General features: G+C 43.6%; 1 protein-coding gene across 1 annotated transcript in view; it reads left to right on the forward strand.

Moving 5' to 3' along the window:
- dmc1 (DNA meiotic recombinase 1) overlaps window positions 1-23,214 on the forward strand; it is a 216,943-nt gene that overhangs the window by 147,269 nt on the left and 46,460 nt on the right. Inside the window, exon 10 of the mRNA XM_087978126.1 lies at window positions 21,356-21,429. Coding sequence (XP_087834252.1) covers window positions 21,356-21,429 — 74 coding nt within the window. The remainder of the gene's footprint in view (window positions 1-21,355; window positions 21,430-23,214) is intronic.

Here is a 23,214-nt window from a genome sequence, read left to right on the forward strand (position 1 = left end):
CACTTATAAAAATCAGAAAGAGCAGAGGTCCCAGAACAGATCCCTGCATAACACTACTATTCACCAAACTCCAGGCAGAATACTTTACATCTATTACCACCTTCTATCTTCTATGGGTCAACCAATTCTATATCCAGACAGTCAAATTTCCCTGTATCACATGCCTCCTTACTTTCTGAATGAACCTACCGTGGGGAACCTCATCAAATACCTTGCTAAAATCCACATACACCACATCCACTGCTCTACGTTCATCAATGTGTTTTGTCACATCCTCAAAAAATTCAATAAGGCTTGTGAGGCATGACCTGCCCCTGACAAAGCCATACTGACTATCTCTAATCAAACTATGCTTTTCCACATAATCATAAATCCTGTCTCTCAGAACCTTCTCCAATAATTTGCCTACCACCGACGTAAGACTGACTGGTCTGTAGTTCCCAGTATTATCCCTGTTCCCTTTCTTGAACAAGGAAATAACATTTGCCACTCTCCAATCATCTGGTACTACTCCAGTGGACAGTGAGGACGCAAAAAACATCACCAAAGGCGCAGTAATCTCTTCCCTCGCTTCCTGTTGAAACCATGGGTATATCCCGTCTGGCCCATGGGACTTATCTATTCTCATGTTTTTCAAGATTTCCAGCACATGCTCCTTCTTAACATTGACCTGTTCAAACATATCAACCTGTTTTACACTGTCCTCACAAATGACAAGGTCCTCTCAGTAGTGAATACTGAAGCAAAGTATTCATTAAGGAGCTCCCCTATCTCTTCCGCCTCCAGGCACAACATCCCTTCACTGTCCTGATCAGCCCTACCGTCACTCTGACCATCTACTTGTTCCTCACATAAGTATAGAACGCCTTAGGGTTTTCCTTAATCCTACCTGCTAAAGTCCCTTATAGTTCTCCTAATTGCATTTTTCAGTTCCTTCCTGGCTACCTTGTAACCCTCTAAAGGCCTGTTTGATCCTTGACTCCTCAACCTGAAGTAAGCTTCCTTCTTCTTCTTGACTAGATGTTCCACAGCCCTTGTCATCGAAAGTTCCTTCACCCTAACATCCCTTCCTTGCCTCAGTGGGAGAAACCTGTACAGCACTCACAGCAAGTGTTCCCTAAACATAGAACGTAGAACATTGCAGCACACTACAGGCCATGCGACCCTTGATGTTGCGCCGATCTGTGAAACCAATCTGAAGCCCATCTAACCTATTCTATTTTCATCCATATGTCTATCTAATGACCATTTAAATATTCTTAAAGTTGGCTGTTGCAGGCAGGCCATTCGGCGTCCCTCCTACTCTGAGTAAAGGAACTACCTCTGACATCTGTCCAATATCTATCACCTCTCAATTTAAAGCTATGTCTCCTCCACACTTCTGTCATGCATTTCCTTAAGAATATCTGTTCCCAATTTATACTCCACAGTGCCTTCCTAATAGCATTGTAATTCCCCCTCCCCCAAATAAATACTTTCCCGTACCGTCTGTTGCTGTTCCTCTCCATGACTACAGTATGGGAGTTGTGATCACTATCACTGAAATGCTGTCCCACTGAGCAATCTGACATCTGAACTAGTTCATAGCCAAGCATAAAATCTTATCTGGCCTTCCTTCTCGTCAGCCTATCTACATATTGAGTCTGGAATCCTTCCTGGACACACCTGACAAAATCTGCTCCATCCAAACTATTTGCATTAAGGAGGTTCCAATCAATATTTGGGAAGTTGAATTCACCTATAACAACAACCCTGTTACTTCTGCACCTTTCCAAAACCCGCCTCCTAATCTGCTTTGTGTCTCTGTTGCTATAGGGGTGGGGTGGGGTGGGTCCATAGAAAACTCTCAGTAAAGTGACTGCTCCTTTTCTGTTTCTGACTTCCACCCATACTGACTCAGTAGACAAACCTTCCTCGATGACATCCCTTTCTTCAGCTGTGATACTATCCCTGATTAGAAATGCCACTCGCCCACCTCTTTTACCTCCCTCACCCATTCCTTTTGAAACATCTAAACCCCAGAACATCCAATAATTATTCCTGCCCCAGTGATATCCAAGTCTCTGTAATGGCCACAACATCGTAGCTCCAAGTACTGATCTATGTTCTAAGTTCATCACCCTTATTCCTGACACTACCTGCGTTAAAATGGACACTCTTCAAGACATCACTCTGACTGCAACTTTGCCCTATCAATAGCTCCGGTTCCCACCCCCCTGCTAAACTAGTTTAAACCCTCTTGAAGAGCTCTAGCAAACCTCCCGCCCAGGATATTAGTACCCCTCCAATTCTCCTTAACCTTTTTTGCTAACAGCGTTTCCCTGTTTAAGTCCTCCTCCTTTTCTTATATACTTAAAGAGCATCGTCAGTTCCCATCCCTCTTGACCTTACGTATGCTTCCTTTCTTTTTGACCAACCTGGTCATCCAAGATTCACGTAACTTGCCACACCTATCCTTTATTCTTACAGGAACGTGCTGCTCCTGAACTTTTACAGCTGCCATTTGAAATACTCCCACATGTCCCCTCATCATAGCCCAATTCTTCCACGTACCATAAGGAATAAATTGGGATCTCTGATACCTGACTGAACCAAGTCAAGGGTTTGCAGTGCAGTGTTGCCCTTAACATCTTACATCCTCTCTCGCCCACTGTAGGCTGTACCTTATCATAGTGCAATGTGGGCTAGTACAAACAGAAAAGCCTTCAAATGCTTTCGACTAATCACTTGTAATCAAAAGCAGCAAAAGCTAACAAATGAAACAGAAACTGCTTTTGCTTTTCAGAGCAGAAACAGATTGTCATTCAAGCAGCAACAATTTAGCAGTCAGTGAATGACCACTGCACCTATCATCTAATCTACTGAAATAGGGTGTATTTTGAATGAAATGTCAGCCATACTACCAACATGCCCTTGCTCTCCTACTTGTACATGTAATGTGAAGGGCAACAGCTGCTTTGCAGCCCTGGATCAAGTACATGGCTGGTTTTGAAAATGAAGCCAGCCCCAAGAATCTTGGGCGCTTTGGCAGTGGTTAGTACTTCTGCCTCTGGTGAGAGAGAAGATAGAACAAATGGGGCACCATAGAGGTGTAGTGCATAGTGAATGAAGTGAATTTTAATGAATAGTCTGAGAAATTCCACAAGGGTTTATAGAGAAAAGCCTCCAAGCGACTCACCAAACTTGACACTGACAATTTCTGGCAAATGTCGACCTATCTCGCTCAAATATTTACTTAAATGCTCATTCAGATCAGAGTTCATCAGGTGCATTTTCCATGTCTTCATATAACTGATGTACGGAGCAGGAACAAAGCTGTTAGCAATTCAGCACACTTTGCAGCAGGACTGTTTGGATCCAAAGCTTTCTTCCCATTGATTTTTTTTTTCATCTTTTTGTTTACATCAGCTGAAAACATAGAATAATTAATGGTGTTTGAACAATATTTAAAAGTAATCCTTTAACTGTTTAGGATTCAGCTGCGGATGTAGTAATTATAAAGAAAATAAGAAACAGGTTCAGGAGTAAACAAATCAGACCTTCAAACTTCTCCTGCTATATTACATCTGCTCTGCCCAAATCTCAACTCCTCTTTCATGCCATCACCTCATGGCCCTCAACTTCTTGATATTTCAAAAATGTAATTACCTCTTCTTTAAATACTTTCGTGATCAAGCCTCCACAACTCTGCAGGATTGACAAATCCCAAACATTCAATACTTTGGGAGAATAAATTCCTGCACATGGAATTTATTGCCTTTATCGCAAGAAGATTTGAGTACAAGAGTAGTGAACAAAAAGTTGTCATAAGTTAAGAGCACATGACATTCGAGGTAGTGTATTGGCATGGATAGAGAATCAGTTAATGGTCAGGAAACAGCTAGTGGGGTCAGGGGTTCTTTTTCAGGTTGGCAACCTGTAACCAGTTGGGTTCTGTGTTGGACTGCAACTGTTTATGTATTGACTTGAAGGAAAGATGCAAATGTACTGTATTCAAACTTACAGATGACATAAATAGGTGGGAAGGCAGCTTGCAAGAGACACACAGCTAGTTTACAGGGAACTATTGATGAGTTAGATAAGTTAGTAAAAAGTTGGCAAATTGAGTATAATGTGGAAAAATGTGATGTTGGTCATCTTGAAAGGTAGAACAAAAGAACAGAATATCATTTAAGTTAAAAACAAACTGCAGAAAGCTGTAACACAAAGGAACTTGGGGTTACTTGTGCACAAAACATAGAAAGCTAGTATACATGTGCAGCAGGAAAGTTAATGAAATGTTGGCCCTTAATTCAAGGGATGTGGAATATAAACGAATATAAGACTTACTGCAACTGGACAGGTGCTGGTGAGACCACATCTAGTGTACAGTAAGCAGCTTTGGTTTCCTTATTTGAGGAAAAATGTTATTTTATTGGAAGCAGTTCAGAGAAGGTCAGTCGGATCATCCCCATTATGGAGGGATTGTCTTATGAGCAAAGGCCAAACAGGTTAGGACTCTCTGTACTCATTAGAGTAGAAGAATAAGAGGTGATCTCATTGAAACACACAGGGATTCTTGAGGAATTTGACAGGGTAAATGCTGAAAGGATGTTTTGCCTTATGGAAGAGTCTAGGACCAGAGAGCATAGTCTCAGAGTAAATGAATATCAATTTAAAATTGAAAAAAGGTTAAATTTCTTCCCTCAGAGTGTTGTGAGTCTTTGGAACTCCTTGCCACCGAGAATTGTGGAGGCAGCGATCTGAGTAAATCTAAGACTGAGATAGATTCATGATCAATAGGGAAAAATCAATGGTTATGGGAAAGGATGGGAAAGCAGATGTGAGGAATGTTGGATCAACTTTTGATCTTATTGAGTGGCAAGTTTGATGAGCAGAACAGCCTACTCCTACTCCTGTTTCTTATTGCCTAAGTCTCAATGTGTCTTGCCTATAGAATCTTGGTTAAACCTCATCTGGAGTACTGGCTGTAGTTTAGAAAAGATATTAATGCTACAGAGGAAATGCAATGGAAGTTCACCAGATTTGTTACTGGGATAGCAGTATCTTCCTGTAAAGAAAGATTGGGCAAACTGGGCCTGTATTCTCTAGAGTTTCAAACTTAACCTCCGTGAAACTTACAAAATATGAAAAAGGGTACATGTGCTAGATATAGATAGGATGATCCCTGACTGGGTAGTCCACAACCAGAAGGCACAGTTTAAAAATAAGCATGATGCTACCTCGGTCTAAGATGAAAAGTTTTGTTTTACTCAGAGGGTTGTCATCCTTTGGAATTCTCTATCATAGACATCTGCAGAAGCTCAGCCTTTGTATGTGTTTAAGGTAGAGATTGATAGATTTCTAATTATCAGTGGTGTACAAGGTTATGGAATGGAATGGATAAAAAGTATTGAATTATTCTATCCACCATGAATGTATTGAATGGCAGGACATGGTCTACAGTCTGAATAGCCTACTCCTGACCTCATATTTTACTATATTAAACTCAATCTGCTCATTCTTTACCCACTTACTCAGCCTATCTATATCCCCTTGTAGGTTTCTTTTTTCCTTCACATCATTAATGTGGATAGCAAATAATTCAAGCTGTAGGACTGATCTTTGTGACATACTATAAGCTATAATAGAATCATATAGAAGTTGACCTGCAGTCAGTTGAGTGTGTACCACCAAATCAATATTTACACTCATCTCACCTTGAATGTTATGATACTTGCAGTAATTTTGAAAGGTTGTGAGGTTACTTGCCTCAACTGCCATCACAGGTAGTGCATTCCACACCGCCATCACCCTCTGGGTGAAAACATTTTTTCTCAACGCCCCTCTAAACCCCGTGCCTTTCATCTTAAAAGTTTGCCTCCTTTTAATTAACTAAGGAGAACATTTGCTTTCTGTCCACTCTGTCATGCCCCTCATAACCTTATAAATCACTATTACATCCCCTCTCAGCCTTCCTTGCTCCAAAGAAAGCAACACAAACTTATTTGGTCTCTCTTCATAACCAACGCACTCGATGCCAGGCAACATCCTGGTGAATCTCCTCTGCACCCCCTCCAGTGCAATCTATTCCTTCTTATAGTGCATTAACCAGAACTCCACAAAGTATCCAGCTGTAGCCTTGCCAATTTCTTGTACAGTTCCAACATAACCTTCCTGTTCTTGTAATTGTGCCTCATCTTGTGTCCCGTAGACCTTCTTAATTACTCTATTAACATGCCATACCACCTTCAGGGATTTGTGGGCAAACATCCAAAGATCCCTTTATTCTTCTGAGCTTACTTGTATCTACCATTCATTGACTTCTCCTTTATCTTGTTATCAAAATGCATTATGTCACACATATGGATGGCATAATGGCTCAGTGGTTAGCACTGCTCCCTCACAGGGACCCGGGTTCGATTCCAGCCTCAGGTGACTGTCTATGTGGAGTTTGTACATTCTCCCCGTGTCTGCAAGAGTTTCCTCCGGGTGCTCCGGTTTCCTCCCACATTCCAAAGATGTGCAGGTCAGGTGAATTGGCCATGCTAAATTGCCCATAGTGTTAGATGCATTAGTCAGGGGTACATATAGGGTAGGAGAATGGGCCTGAGTGGATTACTCTTTGGAGGGTTGGTGTGGACTTGTTGGGCCGAAGGGCCTGTTTCCATACTGTAGGGAATCTAACCATATCATAGTTAAATTCTATTTGCCACTGAACTGCCAATCTGACCGATCCGTTTGTATTGTCCTGTCACTTAAGGCTTCTATCACTTTCAATCACCTGGCCAATATTCCTGTCACGTGTAAACGTATTCATCGTTTCTCCCCACCCCTCTGCCCACTGCCCAGCATTCTCATCTACATAGTTTATATATTCACAGTCAGTAGGGATCCAGCACGGATCTCTGTGGTACACCACAAGGTATCGGAGACCAGTCACACAAACAGCCTTCTACTACTATCCTCTGTCTCCTACTACTAAGCCTGAAATCACTAAACGTTTGCTCTTAAGACTTACCCTCCATGCTAGGAGAAAATGAGGATTGCAGATGCTGGAGATCAGAGTCGAGAGTGTAGTGCTAGAAAAGCACAGCAGGTCAGGCAGCATGCGAGGAGCAGGAGAATCGACATTTTGAGCATAAGCCCTTATGCCGGAAACGTCGATTTTCCTGCTCCTTGGATGCTGCCTGACCTGCTGTGCTTTTCAAGCACTTTCCCTCCATACCAGGCAACATCCTAGTAAATCTCCTCTGAACCCTTTCCAAAGTTTCCAAATCCTTCCTATAATGCGGTGACTAGAACTGCACGCAATACTCCAAGTGCAGCCGCACCAGAGTTTTGTACAGCTGCAGCATGACCTCATGGATCTGAAACCCGATCCCTCTACCAATAAAAGCTAACACACCGTATACCTTCTTAACAGCCCTATCAACCTGGATCACAACTTTGAGGGATCCTGCTAGTCTCTCTCCCTTTTGAGAATATTCTGCACTCTCTCCAAGATATCCTTGATCCTGGCACCAGAGAGTCAACACACCATTCTGATTTCTCATTGTCGGCTGCAGAAACATCTGTCTCTGCCCCAACTAGCGAACTCCCTATCACAATCGATCGCTTGGAACCTGATATACTCCTTGTTACAATGGAGCCAGTCTCAGTACCAGAAACTTGGCTGTTCACGCTACATTCCCTTAAGAATCCATCACCCCTACTTCTTCCAAAACATCTTATTTGTTTAAGATGGGGATAGCTACAGGAGACTCCTGCGCTACCTGCCTCCCTCTCCTACCTTTTCTGGAGGTAACCCAACTGACTGTATGTATTTTCCTAAATTTTAGCACCCATTAGGCAACACCACCTTAAGAACACATCCTCTTTGCTGCAGAGAACAGTATCTATTCCCCAAGTTATGCCATCCACTAATACTACTACATATCACTTTTCTACACCCACTTGAATAGCATTCTATACTATGTGTGTTTTGGTCAGTTCGCTTGTCTTCCCAGCTGTCTGTGACCTCACACACACTGGGAGCAAGAACCTTGTCCTATTGGATGAGGGCATCAACTGAGGCTTTTCCCAAGGTAAATTTTAGGCAATATTTGTCTCAGTCACCGTCACAATCTCCTGTCCCTAACCAAGGATCAAAAATATAATGAAATTGAAAGGATGTAACTCCCTCCTGAAACACAATGTCTAGATAACGCTGCCCCTTCTTGATGTGTCTGCGGTTTAGACACCAGTTCATCAAGTCTGAGCCCAACTTCCTTGAGCAGCCAGCACTTCCTGGAGATGTGGTTATCTTGGATCAAATCAGCTCTCAATTGCAACACATTACCTGCCCAGCAACATCTATTCTATTTAATAAATTCACTTGGATATTACATATTTTAAAAGTGAATTTCCCAATGTAATGATGAACTGTAATACCGTCTGCTGATTTAAACTACTTGGCCAATCAAAACAGACATGGATGTAATACTCACCAATCACTTATCATCATGTCACCAGTCAAAAGAGACACGGACAATATATCCACCAGTAATACTTTGGTTCTGATGGTTTGAAGGATTTGGCTTTGATGTTCTGCTACCATTGTCCTTCTAACACAGGTCCCCTCCCCCAGTCTGCTTCACAGTGAATGTTAACGTGCTGCATGTTCCTCCCAGACTACATCAGTCACTAAGACCTTTGGCATACCTGTCCCAGCTTCTCTGGTCATTCCACAAAACCACCTCGTTTGCCATGTAGTAACATTCTAGATATCTTCTGCATGTTCCCAAGACCATGGCAATCTTCCTAGGGTGCAATGCACAAAATCAGATCAGAGTGATTAGACATGATTTGGAGATGCCGATGTTGGACTGGGGTGTACAAAGTTAAAAATCACACAACACCAGATTATAGTCCAACAGCTTTAATTGGAAGCACACTAGCTTTCGGAGCACCGATTCTTCATCAGGTGATTGTGGAGGACACAATTGTAAGGCACAGAATTTATAGCAAAAATTTACATTGTGATGTAACTGAAATTATACATTGAAAAATACCTTGATTGTCTGTTGAGTCTTTCATCTGTTTGAACACCATGATAGTTTCACTTCTTTCATGTGTAAATCACAAAACCTTTTTAGAAAAGTTGCATTCTCAGGTTAGCTGTAACAATTGACGTTAGCTTGACAATATGTTGAAGGTGTTAGCCCCTTGTGTTCTCTGTCTATGCCATGATGTTTAGATTGATTCTAATCTACATCAGTCACTAAGACCTTTGGCATACCTGTCCCAGCTTCTCTGGTCATTCTCTGGGCGGCACGGTGGCACAGTGGTTAGCACTGCTGCCTCACAGCGCCAGAGACCCGGGTTCAATTCTCGCCTCAGGTGACTCTCTGTGTGGAGTTTGCACATTCTCCCCGTGTCTGCGTGGGTTTCCGCCCACAATCCAAAAATGTGCAGGTTAGGTGAATTGGCCATGGTAAATTGCCCATACTTTTGGTGAAAGGGTAAATGTGGGGGAATAGGTCTGGGTGGATTGCGCCTCGGTGGGTCGGTATGGACTTGTTGGGCCGAAGGGCCTGTTTCCACACTGTAATCTAATCTAATCTAAAAAGTGAGATAACAGAGTTTTACATGAATTTATGAAGTTTTTGAGCAAAGTACAATGTAATTTTGCAAGTACAAATTCACCCCACAAAATATATGTGTGCATGTGGGTCTTTGTGTCTGTCTGTGTCTGTCTGTCTGGTTGGGGATTGAGTGTGAGAGAGAGTGTATATATGTGTGTGTAGTGAGTGTAGAGTGGTCTAAGTCTCTGAGAGGATGCCTGTGTGACAACGGATGAATGGGCACTGCCAACCATCAACAGACAGGAGTGTTAACTCCCAGTTGGGGAACACTTCAGTGGTCAAAAACATTCGACCTCGGACCTTCGGGTGGCCATCCTTCAAGGCAGACTTCGGGACAGGCAGCAGCGAAAAGTGGCCGAGCAGAGGCTGATAGCTAAGTTCGATACCCATAGGGAGGGCCTCAACCAGGACCTTCGGTTCATGTCACACTACAGGTGACCACTATTGCACTATACACACACATAGACACTCCTACACACACACACACACACACGCACAGACATATACACACGGACACACATATACACGGACCCAGACCCCCTCACACACACCCTTACAGACACACACACTCCCACATGCACCCCCTCACAGACTTAAGACACTCTACACTCACTACACACACATATACACTCTCTCTCACACTCACAACCCCCAACCCAGACAGACAGACACAAAGACTCACGTGCACACATATATTTTGTGGGGTGAATTTGTACTTGCAAACACTGTACTTTGTTCAAAAACTGCATAAATTCATGTAAAACTCTGTTATCTGACTTTTTAGATTAGAATCAATCTAAACATCATGGCATAGACAGAGAACACAAGGGGCTAACACCTTCAACATATCGTCAAGCTAACGTCAATTGTTACAGCTAACCTGAGAATGCAACTTTTATAAAAAGGTGTTGTGATTTACACATGAAAGAAGTGAAACTATCATGGTGTTCAAACAGATGAAAGACTCAACAGACAATCAAGGTATTTTTCAATGTATAATTTCAGTTACATCACACTGTAAATTTTTGCTATAAATTCTGTGCCTTACAATTGTGTCCTCCACAATCACCTGATGAAGGAGCAGCGCTCCGAAAGTTAGTGTGCTTCCAATTAAAGCTGTTGGACTATAATCTGGTGTTGTGTGATTTTTAACTTAAGTGTGAATAGAATTAGTTAGGGCTGATCGGGGTTAAAGGATATTTTCCTTGCATTTAAACTGTATCATTCTCTTTAAAAATTCCAGGATCCTTAATGTTTTATAACAATATTAACATGGTCTGCCACCACCAAGCATTTGTATATGTAAGTTATTAATATTTTCAGAAAGAGCAGCCATACTCATACTGAATCCAGAACATACTTCTGTGTACTTACACATTTTAAAAAGCAACCTTTCACTACTCCATGTTACTATCCTTAGGTTGTTTTATATCCATATTGTCACCCATTTTTTAATTTCTTGGGTTACAATTTTGCCTGCAAAAAAACTCTCTAATATTTCCATGAAAAACTCAATGAACTTTATCAAGCATATTTTCTCTTTAAGAGTCGAAACATGTGGTGCTGGAAATGCAGAGCAGATCAAGTAGCATCCGAGGAGCAGAGAATTGACGTTTTGGGCATAAGCCCTTCATCAGGAATGCTGAGCTTTTCCAGCGTCACACTTTTCAACTCTGGTCTCCTGCATCTGCAGTCCTCACTTTCTTCATATCTTCTCTTTAAATAAACCTTATTGACTATCATTTACTTATCCATATGTTTCCAAGTGATGGGATTTTGCCTTGGATTATTATGTTCTTACCCATTAGGATGGCTTCCTCGAATGACAAAGTTTAACACTCTCTCCTAATAAAAGGAGACCACAGATCTAAAATAAAGACAGAAAATGCTTTAAAAACAAGGTCTGGCAGCAAATGTTGAGAGAGAAACAGAGTTAACATTTCAAGTTTCTTTGGAACTGAGTCCAAACTTGAATCAGCTGAAGGCTTGGATACTGCGAAGGCTATGGGACATGGCAACATTCTAGCATAAATACTTAAGACCTGTACTCCAGAACGAGTTATGCCCCTAACCAAGCTGTTGAAGTGCAACTACCACACTGCCATTAGTCTGACGACTTGGAAAATTGTTCAGGTAATTCATGTCCAAAATGAAGGACGAATCCATCCTTGCCAGTCACTGTCCTATTAATTTCTTTCATCAGTAAAGTGGTGGAAGATGGCGTCAGCAGGGCTTTCAGGCTGGAATAAAGTGAGGACTTTATTTCAGGCAGGAATGACTTGATCACTGATGCTCAGTTGGGCTTCTGCCAGGGTCAGTCAGCTCTTGACCCTTTAACTGAACTGGGACAAAAGAGTTGAATTGCAGGGATGAGGTGAGTGTGACTACCCTGGAAATCAAGGTAACATTTGAATGAGTGTAGAATCATAAAGCCATATCAATTGGACTCAATGGGAATCAGGGAGAAAACACCCACCAGTTGGAGCCATACCAAGCATAAGGGAAGATGATTTGTTTGTTGGTGGTTAATCATCACAGTCCCAAGATATCACTATAAGAGTTCCTCAGGATAGTGTCCCAGGCCCGAGCATCTTTGGCTGCTTCATCATAACGTCAGAATTAGGAATGTTCGCTGATCATTGCACAACATTTAGCACCATTCGCAACTCCTCAGATATTGAAGCAGACTGTCCATATACAGCAAGACCTGGGTAACGTGCAGACTTAGGTTGGGAAGAGGAAAGTTACATTCATCCCATGCAAGGTCCAGAAAATGAAACTTTTTCTTCAATTCTCCTTTGCACTTTCTGCATTCTATGTTGTTATATTATGAATGTGACATTTTTCATAAGCTACCTTTACAGAATCATGAAATCACAGATTCTCTACAGTGCAGCAAGAGGCCATTTGGCCGAATGAATATGCACTGACCCTCTGAAGAGAATCCCATTCTAGACCCAAACTCCCACCTTTCACATGGCTAGACCACCTACCCTGCACAACCTGGACGCTATGGACAATTTAGCATGGCCAGTCCACCCAACCTGCACAACCTGGATGTTATGGACAATTTAGCATGGCCAGTCCGCTCAACCTGCACAACCTGGATGCTAGGGAGAATGTAGCATAGCCAGTCCGCCCAACCTGGATGCTATGGACAATTTAGCATGGCAGGTCCGCCCAATCTGCACAACCTGGATGCTATGGACAATTTAGCATGGCCAGTCCTCCCTACCTGCACAACCTGGATGCTATGGACAATTTAGCATGGCCAGTCCGCCCAACCTGCACAACCTGGATGCTATGGACAATTTAGCATGGCCAGTCCGCCCTATCTGCGCAACCTGGATGCTATGAACAATTCAGCATGGCCAGTCTGCCCAACCTGCAGAACCTGGATATTATGGAGAATGTAGCATAGCCAGTCCGCCCAACCTGGATGCTATGAACAATTAAGCATGGCCAATCTGCCCGACCTGCAGAACCTGGATATTATGGAGAATGTAGCATAGCCAGTCCGCCCAACCTGGATGCTATGGACAATTTAGCATGGCAAGTGCGCCCAACCTGCACAACCTGGATGCTATGGACAATTTAGCATGGCCAGTCCGCCCAACCTGGATGCTATGAACAATTAAGCATGGCCAATCTGCCCGACCTGCAGAACCTGGATATTATGGAGAATGTAGCATAGCCAGTCCGCCCAACCTGGATGCTATGGACAATTTAGCATGGCAAGTGCGCCCAACCTGCACAACCTGGATGCTATGGACAATTTAGCATGGCCAGTCCGCCCAACCTGGATGCTATGGACAATTTAGCATGGCCGGTCCACCCTACCTGCACAACCTGGATGCTATGAACAATTTATCATGGCCAGTCTGCACAACCAGCACAACCTGGATATTATGGAGAATGTAGCATGGCCAGTCCGCCCAACCTGGATTTTTGGACAATTTAGCATGGCCAGACCACCCAACCTGCACATGGCCAGTCCATCCAACCTGCACAACCTGGATGCTATGGACAATTTAGCATGGCCAGTCCGCCCTACCTGCACAACCTTTAGCACCATTCGCAACTCCTCAGATATTGAAGCAGACTGTCCATATACAGCAAGACCTGGGTAACGTGCAGACTTAGGTTGGGAAGAGGAAAGTTACATTCATCCCATGCAAGGTCCAGAAAATGAAACTTTTTCTTCAATTCTCCTCTGCACTTTCTGCATTCTATGTTGTTATATTATGAATGTGACATTTTTCATAAGCTACCTTTACAGAATCATGAAATCACAGATTCTCTACAGTGCAGCAAGAGGCCATTTGGCCGAATGAATATGCACTGACCCTCTGAAGAGCATCCCATTCTAGACCCGCACATGGCCAGACCACCCAACCTGCACATGGCCAGTCCATCCAACCTGGATGCTATGGACAATTTAGCATGGCCAGTCCACCCAACCTGCACAACCTGGATGCTATGGACAATTTAGCATAGCCAGTCTGCCCAACCTGCACAACCTGGATGCTATGGACAATTTAGCATGGCCAGTCCGCCCAACCTGCACAACCTGGATGCTAGGGACAATTTAGCATAGCCAGTCCGCCCAAACTGCACATGGCCAGTCCGCCCAACCTGCACAACCTGGTTGCTATGGACAATTTAGCATGGCCAGTCCACCCAACCTGCACAACCTGGATGCTGTGGACAATTTAGCATGGCCAGTCCGCCCTACCTGCACAACCTGGATGCTATAGACAATTTAGCATGGCCAGTCCACCCAACCTGCACAACCCTAGATGCTCGGGACAATTTAGCATGGCCAGTCCGCCCAACCAGCACAACCTGGATGCTATAGACAATTTAGCATGGCCAGTCCGCCCAACCTGCACAACCTGGATGCTATAGACAATTTAGCATGGCCAGTCCACCCAACCTGCACAACCCTAGATGCTCGGGACAATTTAGCATGGCCAGTCCGCCCAACCAGCACAACCTGGATGCTATAGACAATTTAGCATGGCCAGTCCACCCAACCTGCACAACCTGGATGCTGTGGACAATTTAGCATGGCCAGTCCACCCAACCTGCACAACCTGGATGCTATGAACAATTTAGCTTGGCCAGTCCGCCCAACCTGCACAACCTGGATGCTGTGGACAATTTAGCATGGCCAGTCCACCCAACCTGCACAACCTGGATGCTGTGGACAATTTAGCATGGCCGGTCCGCCCAACCTGCACAACCTGGATGCTGTGGACAATTTAGCATGGCCAGTCCGCCCTACCTGCACAACCTGGATGCTATAGACAATTTAGCATGGCCAGTCCACCCAACCTGCACAACCCTAGATGCTCGGGACAATTTAGCATGGCCAGTCCGCCCAACCAGCACAACCTGGATGCTATAGACAATTTAGCATGGCCAGTCCGCCCAACCTGCACAACCTGGATGCTATAGACAATTTAGCATGGCCAGTCCACCCAACCTGCACAACCCTAGATGCTCGGGACAATTTAGCATGGCCAGTCCGCCCAACCAGCACAACCTGGATGCTATAGACAATTTAGCATGGCCAGTCCACCCAACCTGCACAACCTGGATGCTGTGGACAATTTAGCATGGCCAGTCCACCCAACCTGCACAACCTGGATGCTATGAACAATTTAGCTTGGCCAGTCCGCCCAACCTGCACAACCTGGATGCTGTGGACAATTTAGCATGGCCAGTCCGCCCAACCTGCACAACCTGGATGCTGTGGACAATTTAGCATGGCCAGTCCACCCAACCTGCACAACCTGGATGCTGTGGACAATTTAGCATGGCCGGTCCGCCCTACCTGCACAACCTGGATGCTATAGACAATTTAGCATGGCCAGTCCACCCAACCTGCACAACCCTAGATGCTCGGGACAATTTAGCATGGCCAGTCCGCCCAACCAGCACAACCTGGATGCTATAGACAATTTAGCATGGCCAGTCTGCCCAACTTGCACAATCTGGATGCTATAGACAATTTAGCATGGCCAGTCCATCCAACCTGCACAACCCTAGATGCTCGGGACAATTTAGCATGGCCAGTCCACCCAACCTGCACAACCTGGATGCTGTGGACAATTTAGCATGGCCAGTCCACCCAACCTGCACAACCTGGATGCTATGAACAATTTAGCTTGGCCAGTCCGCCCAACCTGCACAACCTGGATGCTGTGGACAATTTAGCATGGCCAGTCCGCCCAACCTGCACAACCTGGATGCTATGGACAATTTAGCATGGCCAGTCCGCCCAACCTGGATGATATGGACAATTTAGCATGGCCAGTCCGCCCAACCTGCACAACCTGGATGCTATGGACAATTTAGCATGGCCAGTCCGCCCAACCTGCACAACCTGGATGCTATGGACAATTTAGCATGGCCAGTCCGCCCAACCTGGATGATATGGACAATTTAGCATGGCCAGTCCGCCCAACCTGCACAACCTGGATCCTATGGATAATTTAGTATGGCCAATCCGCCCAACCTGCACAACCTGGATGCTATGAACAATTTAGCTTGGCCAGTCCGCCCAACCTGCACAACCTGGATGCTGTGGACAATTTAGCATGGCCAGTCCTCCCAATCTGCACAACCTGGATGCTATGGACAATTTAGCATAGCCAGTCCGCCCAACCAGCACAACCTGGATCCTATGGATAATTTAGCATGGCCAGTCTGCCCAACCTGCACAACCTGGATGATGTGGACAATTTAGTATGGCCAGTCCGCCCAACCAGCACAACCTGGATCCTATGGATAATGTAGCATGGCCAGTCCGCCCAACCTGGATGCTATGAACAATTTAGCATGGCCGGTCCGCCCAACCTGCACAACCTGGATCCTATGGATAATTTAGCATGGCCATTCCACCCAACCTGCACAACCTGTATGCTATGAACAATTTAGTATGGCCAGTCCACCCTACCTGCACAACCTGGATGCTATGGACAATTTAGCATGGCCAGTCCACCCAACCTGCACAACCTGGATGCTATGAACAATTTAGCATGGCAAGTCCGCCCAACCTGCACAACCTGTATGCTATGGACAATTTAGCATGGCCATTCCACCCAACCTGCAGAACCTGGATGCTATGGACAATTTAGCATGGCCAGTCCGCCCAACCTGCACAACCTATATGCTATGAACAATTTAGTATGGCCAGTCCGCCCAACCTGCACAACCTGGATGCTCAGGACTATTTAGCATGGCCAGTCCACCCAACCTGCACAACCTGGATGCTCAGGACTATTTAGCATGGCCAGTCCGCCCAACCTCCACTTCTTTGGACTGTGGAGGAAACTGTAGCACTTAGAGGAAATCAGAGGTAGCCAAGACATTTTCTTGTTTTCATTTTTAAGCTCTGTATCTTTTGTCATTCTGGGTGCCGAATGGGAGTCTTTCCATTCTCAGTCATAGGGCTGCATTTTCTCAACTATCTCTTCCTTCCAGTCCTCCCAGCTCAACAGATTTTTATTTATTTCTAAATGCAGGGGAGATGGATTGAAAAGCAATGCAAAGAAGCTTGTTATGAGTCACATTACAGATATATCTGTTAGAAGGGCTAAATTGTTGTTGACAATTGTGTAGTTTATTGCAATGGTCAATTTGAAAATTGATGTGACCATTGAGGCCATGAGATTTTTTTATCAAATGAGGTCTAAACCATTCTGCTCTCAGCAGAAAAAGTTGGTTCTTCCACAATTAGGACTTATTTTGGCAGTTTGGAACCGACTGCAGTAACACCTTTTTAAAAGAATTAAGATAAAGAGTGTGACAGCAGGGTCTGTCACAGATTTTAGAGCAGTCACACCTCAATGTTAAGCCTTCTTTTAATCTTTTAAATGCTAATTGTAGTATATTACAAACTTCTTGTTATTAAAATATCATGCACAATTCCTTTAATATACAATTAATGTCAGCATACTTCACAGAGGAAGGAAGAACAAACATGAGCCTTTGTGGAGATTAATTCTTCAAAATTGTGGAGAAATGTAGAGCAGGAGTGAGGGTTTAAGCAAAGAGGTCCCAGAAAGTACAGCTGAGACAGCTGGAGATTAAACAATCACAGATGAAGTAAAGACAGAGAGAGAGAGAGAGAGAGAGACTACATTGGATATCAGAGTCTGAGAATGAAAGGCAGGGCATACACGCAGAAGGTTACAAAAATATGTTGGGGAGAGATTTTGGAGGAACAGGAAGACAAGAATTCCATTCAGCACTTTGTGGAAATGAAGCTAATAGTGTAGGTCACCTAACCTACCTTCTCTTACTTTACACACTTATCTTCTCTCTGTTATGTCTCAAGTCAGTAAGCTAGTATACCTTCAAGAGACATGATATTATCACTGATTGTAGAATATGACCTGAGTCATAAATTTCTCATATTCCATCTTATCCTGGGATTACTTAAAACATAACATGCCATTGAAATCATGCTGCTCAGTTGTAATTAATGTTAATCACTTAGGTAACGAGAAATGGAGTGCAGGACCTTCCTAGCTACTGAACAATGTGTGCTTTGGTGAGTTAGTTGGGAAAATAATGTCAGATTGGGAAAATGAGATTGCAAAAAAAGATTTGGATGATCCAACCAAGTTTTGAATAGTGAGATGAGAATCATGCTCGTGAGTAGAGAAAAGCCTATTTGCAACCTTTTTCGTCCATTAGTGTGCCACTGTTACCTAATCTCACCTCATTGAAATGCAGTTTCCTATTCTCCCACCATCAGATAAAAATTGGATGTGATAATTCCCAACATGAAAGTCATAGCAGGTTCTAGGCTACTCTAGTTTGCCAGGCGAAAGTGAGGACCACAGATGCTGGACATCAGAGTCAAGATTAGAGTGGTGCTGGAAAAGCACAGCAGGTCAGGCAGCATCCGAGGACCAGGAAAATCGATATTTCGGGCAGGAGCCCGTCATCAGGCTCCGAACGTCGATTTTCCTTGGGGGGTTCCAAAACAGTAATTCCACGGCAACCTCCGAAATCAGTGCAGGGAGTTGAAACAGTGTTACTCCACTCCAGGCAATGGACCACAGTGAGTCCTGCAGATCCAGTGCTACTGGTCTAGGGATTTACAAACAATAGTTGGGGAGCTGCACAGATATCATTCAGGGGTCTGGTCAGTCAGCAGTCAGGGTTGTCAGTCCTGAAGGTCAACTCAATGAAAGTCAAAGGGAGTTAACCAAGGGCCATTGTTGTTGTAGGGGCGTTGGGAAAGTCAGTTCTGGGTATTGAAGGCAGCATGCAGGGACAATATGCATTCGGGGACATGGGTTACTGGAGAAGTACAAGGTACATTGATGGTCGCAACCACCCTGGGTTTGATGGGAAGACATGCAGTATGACGGTTGGTACGACTAAGCTGTCAGGCCAGGGCTCGGGGCGGGTAATGTTGGAAGATGACGTTACAAATCAAAGAGGTGAATGGAAATGTGTGCAAATCATGATGAGTTTATCAGGGAAGAACGGAATATGGATGTTCGAATATGGATTCTTGATTACTAGGCTGAAGCCATGACTTAGTTGTTTCAAGTGTGACCTGCACTTTCCATATTTGTGAGATGTTGATGACACCAAAAATGGAAAATAACTGCAAACTGTAGGACATTCCTATTTCTTGTTCATATGTCTACTCTGGCTATCAAGAACTTAAAACTAACAAATTTACTCACACAAGTAATTTCAAACATTCACAGTACTAATCCTGCAAGGATTATACTCACATGGGTTGGTTCCTTGGGTTAAATTTGAGTGAATGATTTGTCCTCTCCTAATCATATGGTTTTTACTGTGGCTAACCCACCTACCTGCACATCCCTGAACACTAAGGTGCAATTTTATTTAACAGGGCCAATTCATCTAACCTGCACATCCATGGACACTACAGAGCATTTTTTTTTTATTTTAGCATGGCCAATCCACCTAATCTGCATACCTTTGGAAGGTGGGAGGAATTCGGAGCACCCGACGCAGATATGGGGAGAATGTGCAAATTCTGCACAGACACTCGTCCAAGGTGGCCCATGCCACCACTGTTGAGGCACTTGGTAGAATGAGGTATTTCCCTGTACTGGTCAGCTTTTAAGGGGCTGCTAGGTGGGCAGTAGGCTAAGTTATCTCAGTAGTGGGTGTGACATCTTAGTTGCCACCTAATATAACCGTCCCCATACTTAGAAAATGAAAAGCGAAAATGTCAGTTAGTTCCTTTCAAAAACCATTTCCTCAGCTTCACAAAAGCTATGTCTCAAGTGGAAAAACACCACTGTTTCCAACAGTCTTCACTCCTGACCTTCCATTGGTTGATGCTAACAAATTCCAAAGCCGTAATAAAAGTTGATTTTATTTTTTATGAGATTGTAAGAGACTGGCACTGTTAAAATACTATTATCTAATAAATTATTAACAATTATTTTCCAGTATATGTTTTGACTTTTTTAAAACAAATCTAAAATCAAGTTAAACACTGGAACAAAAACATAATCAAATGGTTAATGGAAGCATATTGAAGGTGAACATAAACTTCCTAAATCAAAAGAATATTTATCTGTGGTGATGATGTGCCCCAGCTCCTGTGGTGCCCTCTGGTCTCTCAAGACCAGTATTACACTGATGGACACTGCTTGCTCACTTTCGATGGACATCAAGTATAACTGCAAAAGTGGGACAGGCAATCAGGCCTGCATAACCACTGCCTGGACCCATTAATGGCCAATTGTAATTCCAAGATTATAACCATAGAGGAATTCATTGCCACAGAAGGCTGTGGAGTCCAAGTCATTGAGAATATTTAAGACAGAGATAGATTCTTGAGTATCAAGTGGATCAAGGGTTACGGGAGAAAGCAGGAGAATGGGGTTGAGATAATTATCAGCCATGATTGAATGGTGGAGCAGACTCGATGGGCTGAATGGCCTAATTTCTGCTCCTATATCTTATGGTACTATGGTCACTTTGGCCGAGCCCAGGAACAGGTCCATGAGGAAGGCCTCCAACCTGCCTGCCCCTTACAGGTTGAGGTTGATGTGTCACCAGCAATGTAGGAAAAGCCTCTTCAAAAAATGAAAATGAGGCTGTAAACAAAAAAAACTCAACATAAATGTGGAAAACTGTTGCCCCCAGGCTACAAAAAAAACATGGCCTGACTCCCAGTGTATTTGCTAAGCCTATTGTTGCATAGGACTGCCATGAGTAGCATCCTCCTAAGATCCCAGAGGGAGAAGGGAAGGAATCCTTTATAAAGGTCCCTTCACCAGGAATCTCCACCGTCGAAGGGTAGTTTGTTACTCTAGGGCATGTCCAAACAAAGGTGAGGAAGTAGAGAGTGTGCTGCAGCAGCAGCCCATATAGGAAAAAATCTCCTTTTGAAGGTTTGGGGTGAATTTCTCTGAATCAGCTCAGATTGTGGAGCATCACATCCTTGGGGGAGGTCCAATGCGTGGAGCCAGTGTCGAGTTCTGAACCGACAGGGGTCAATTCATTGGAAGCCCATTGCACACCTAAGCCGCCTTGATTTTCCTTGTTCAGGGACAATTGCTCATCATGAATAAGACTGTAAATTTAATTGCAAATGTGACTGATACCAACTTCCAAAGAAGATATATGAAATGAAATAACCGAAGTGAGTCTCAATTAATCAAATACAAACTGCTTTGGTTTTGAATTTCAAAAATAGGTCATCCTACTATAACATTTTGTCTCATTGACAGGTGAACACCAGATGGAACTACTGGATTATGTAGCAGCCAAATTTCATGAAGAAGGCGGTATTTTTAAACTCTTGGTATAAACAATGTTTAACTTAAATTATAACTCATTAGCTTGTAGAATCTGAACTGGTAATTACCCTAAACTGCATTATGTCTTACAAGAATGTTCATATTCTTGTTGTATATTTGAGAAATGCTCTTGGAGAGGGATCTTTGTGAATAAGATGATAGGTCCATTCTTTGCGTGTTAATGGTTTGAATCTCCTATTTAGTTGCTTTCTGGGAAGTATGTCTATTATCTTGCTATTTTGTGAAATGAGTCCATTATCTGGTTGTCTATTGGGGAGAGGCCTATTAATTCATCTCCAATTGCTGCTATACAAACTTCTGTTCTGTATAGGACTCCAAGGTTCATCATCTGTGATCAGATAGACATGGCTGGACCTACCATTTGACATGGAATGTCCACTGCTGCCTCTGCATCCACCGCCTGCCAATAATGTGCTGTGAGTTGTCTCAGGCTTGTGCATTTCAGCTGATGAAGGGTGTGTTTGGCTCTTGTGACAGTGGTTCCTCAGAATGCAAATCATTTGACCTACACAATCTGATACTAGTTAACCTCTGAAATCAGTGCTGTTAGAAAGAAAATTTCAGTTACTTGCATCACACCAATTGCTTTGTAAGTCATTTGTTGATATTTGCAAAGGGGGGGTTCGGTGGAAAGTTGAAAAGTAGGTCCTCTAGGGCTGTAATTATGGGAGGAATAGATAGCGTCAATAGCCAGAGACTTTTCCCAGGGCAGGATTGACTGGTACGAGGGGTCATAGTTTTAAGACATTAGGAGAAAGTATAGAGGAGACGTCAGAGGAAGGTTCTTTACACAGAGAGTTGTGAATGCATGGAATGCGTTGCCAGCGGTGGTAGTAGAAGCAGAGTCATTAGGAACATTTAAGCAACTGCTGGACATGCACATGGATAGCAATGAGTTGAAGGGTGCGTAGGTTAAGTTATTATATTTTACATTAGGATTAAACCTCGGCACAACGTTGTGGGCCAAAGGGCCTGTTCTGTGCTGTACTTTTCTATGTTCTATGTACCCCATGTGCCACCTACTAGTGAGGCAAGAAATAGAAAGGTAATACAGTTGAATGCGTGGCTAAAAATCTGGTGTGTTGTCAGACATCTGGATCATTGGGATCTCTTCCAGGGAAGGAGAAAGACAAGTTATATCTAAACTGGAACGGCACCAATATCTTTGGAGGGAGGTTTGCTAGTAGCACTCGAGACAGTTTAAACTAGTGTATCGGGGGGTGAAAACCAGAGCAGTAGATCAACTTGTTGAATGATTGAGGAGAATGAAGAGGTTAAGTCAAATTAGTCTAACAGGAAGAAAGGTAGGATCAGGTTAATGGACACGGCAGGATTGATAGTCTGAATTTATTTTAATGCAAGGAGTATAACAGACAAGGAAGATGAACTTAGGGCCTGGATTAATAAATGGAACTACCTCAGATATTACCTTCTGTAGCATTGACTGGGGCTCCCTAAGTACCAGAGACTTAGACAGGGCTGAATTTGTTAGGTGCACCCAGGAGGGTTGCTTCACACAACGTGTAGACAGTCAAATTAGGGAAGTGTCTACGTTAGAATTTGCATTGAGGAATGAGCCTGACCAGGTATTCAAATTTTCAGTGGGGGAGTATTTTGGGAATAGTGATTATAATTCCGTAAATTTTAAGATAGTTATGAATAAGAATAAGACTGGCCGTTGGGTGAAAGTGCTAAATTGGGAGAAGACTAAATACAACAATATTCGGCAAGAATTGGAGAAATTAGATTTGGGCACAGCTGTATGATGG

The sequence above is a fragment of the Chiloscyllium plagiosum genome, unplaced genomic scaffold (assembly GCF_037043375.1).
Source record: "Chiloscyllium plagiosum isolate Xiang-an unplaced genomic scaffold, Cpla_swu_hap1 HiC_scaffold_33, whole genome shotgun sequence".
In the NCBI taxonomy this organism is placed as follows: domain Eukaryota; kingdom Metazoa; phylum Chordata; class Chondrichthyes; order Orectolobiformes; family Hemiscylliidae; genus Chiloscyllium; species Chiloscyllium plagiosum.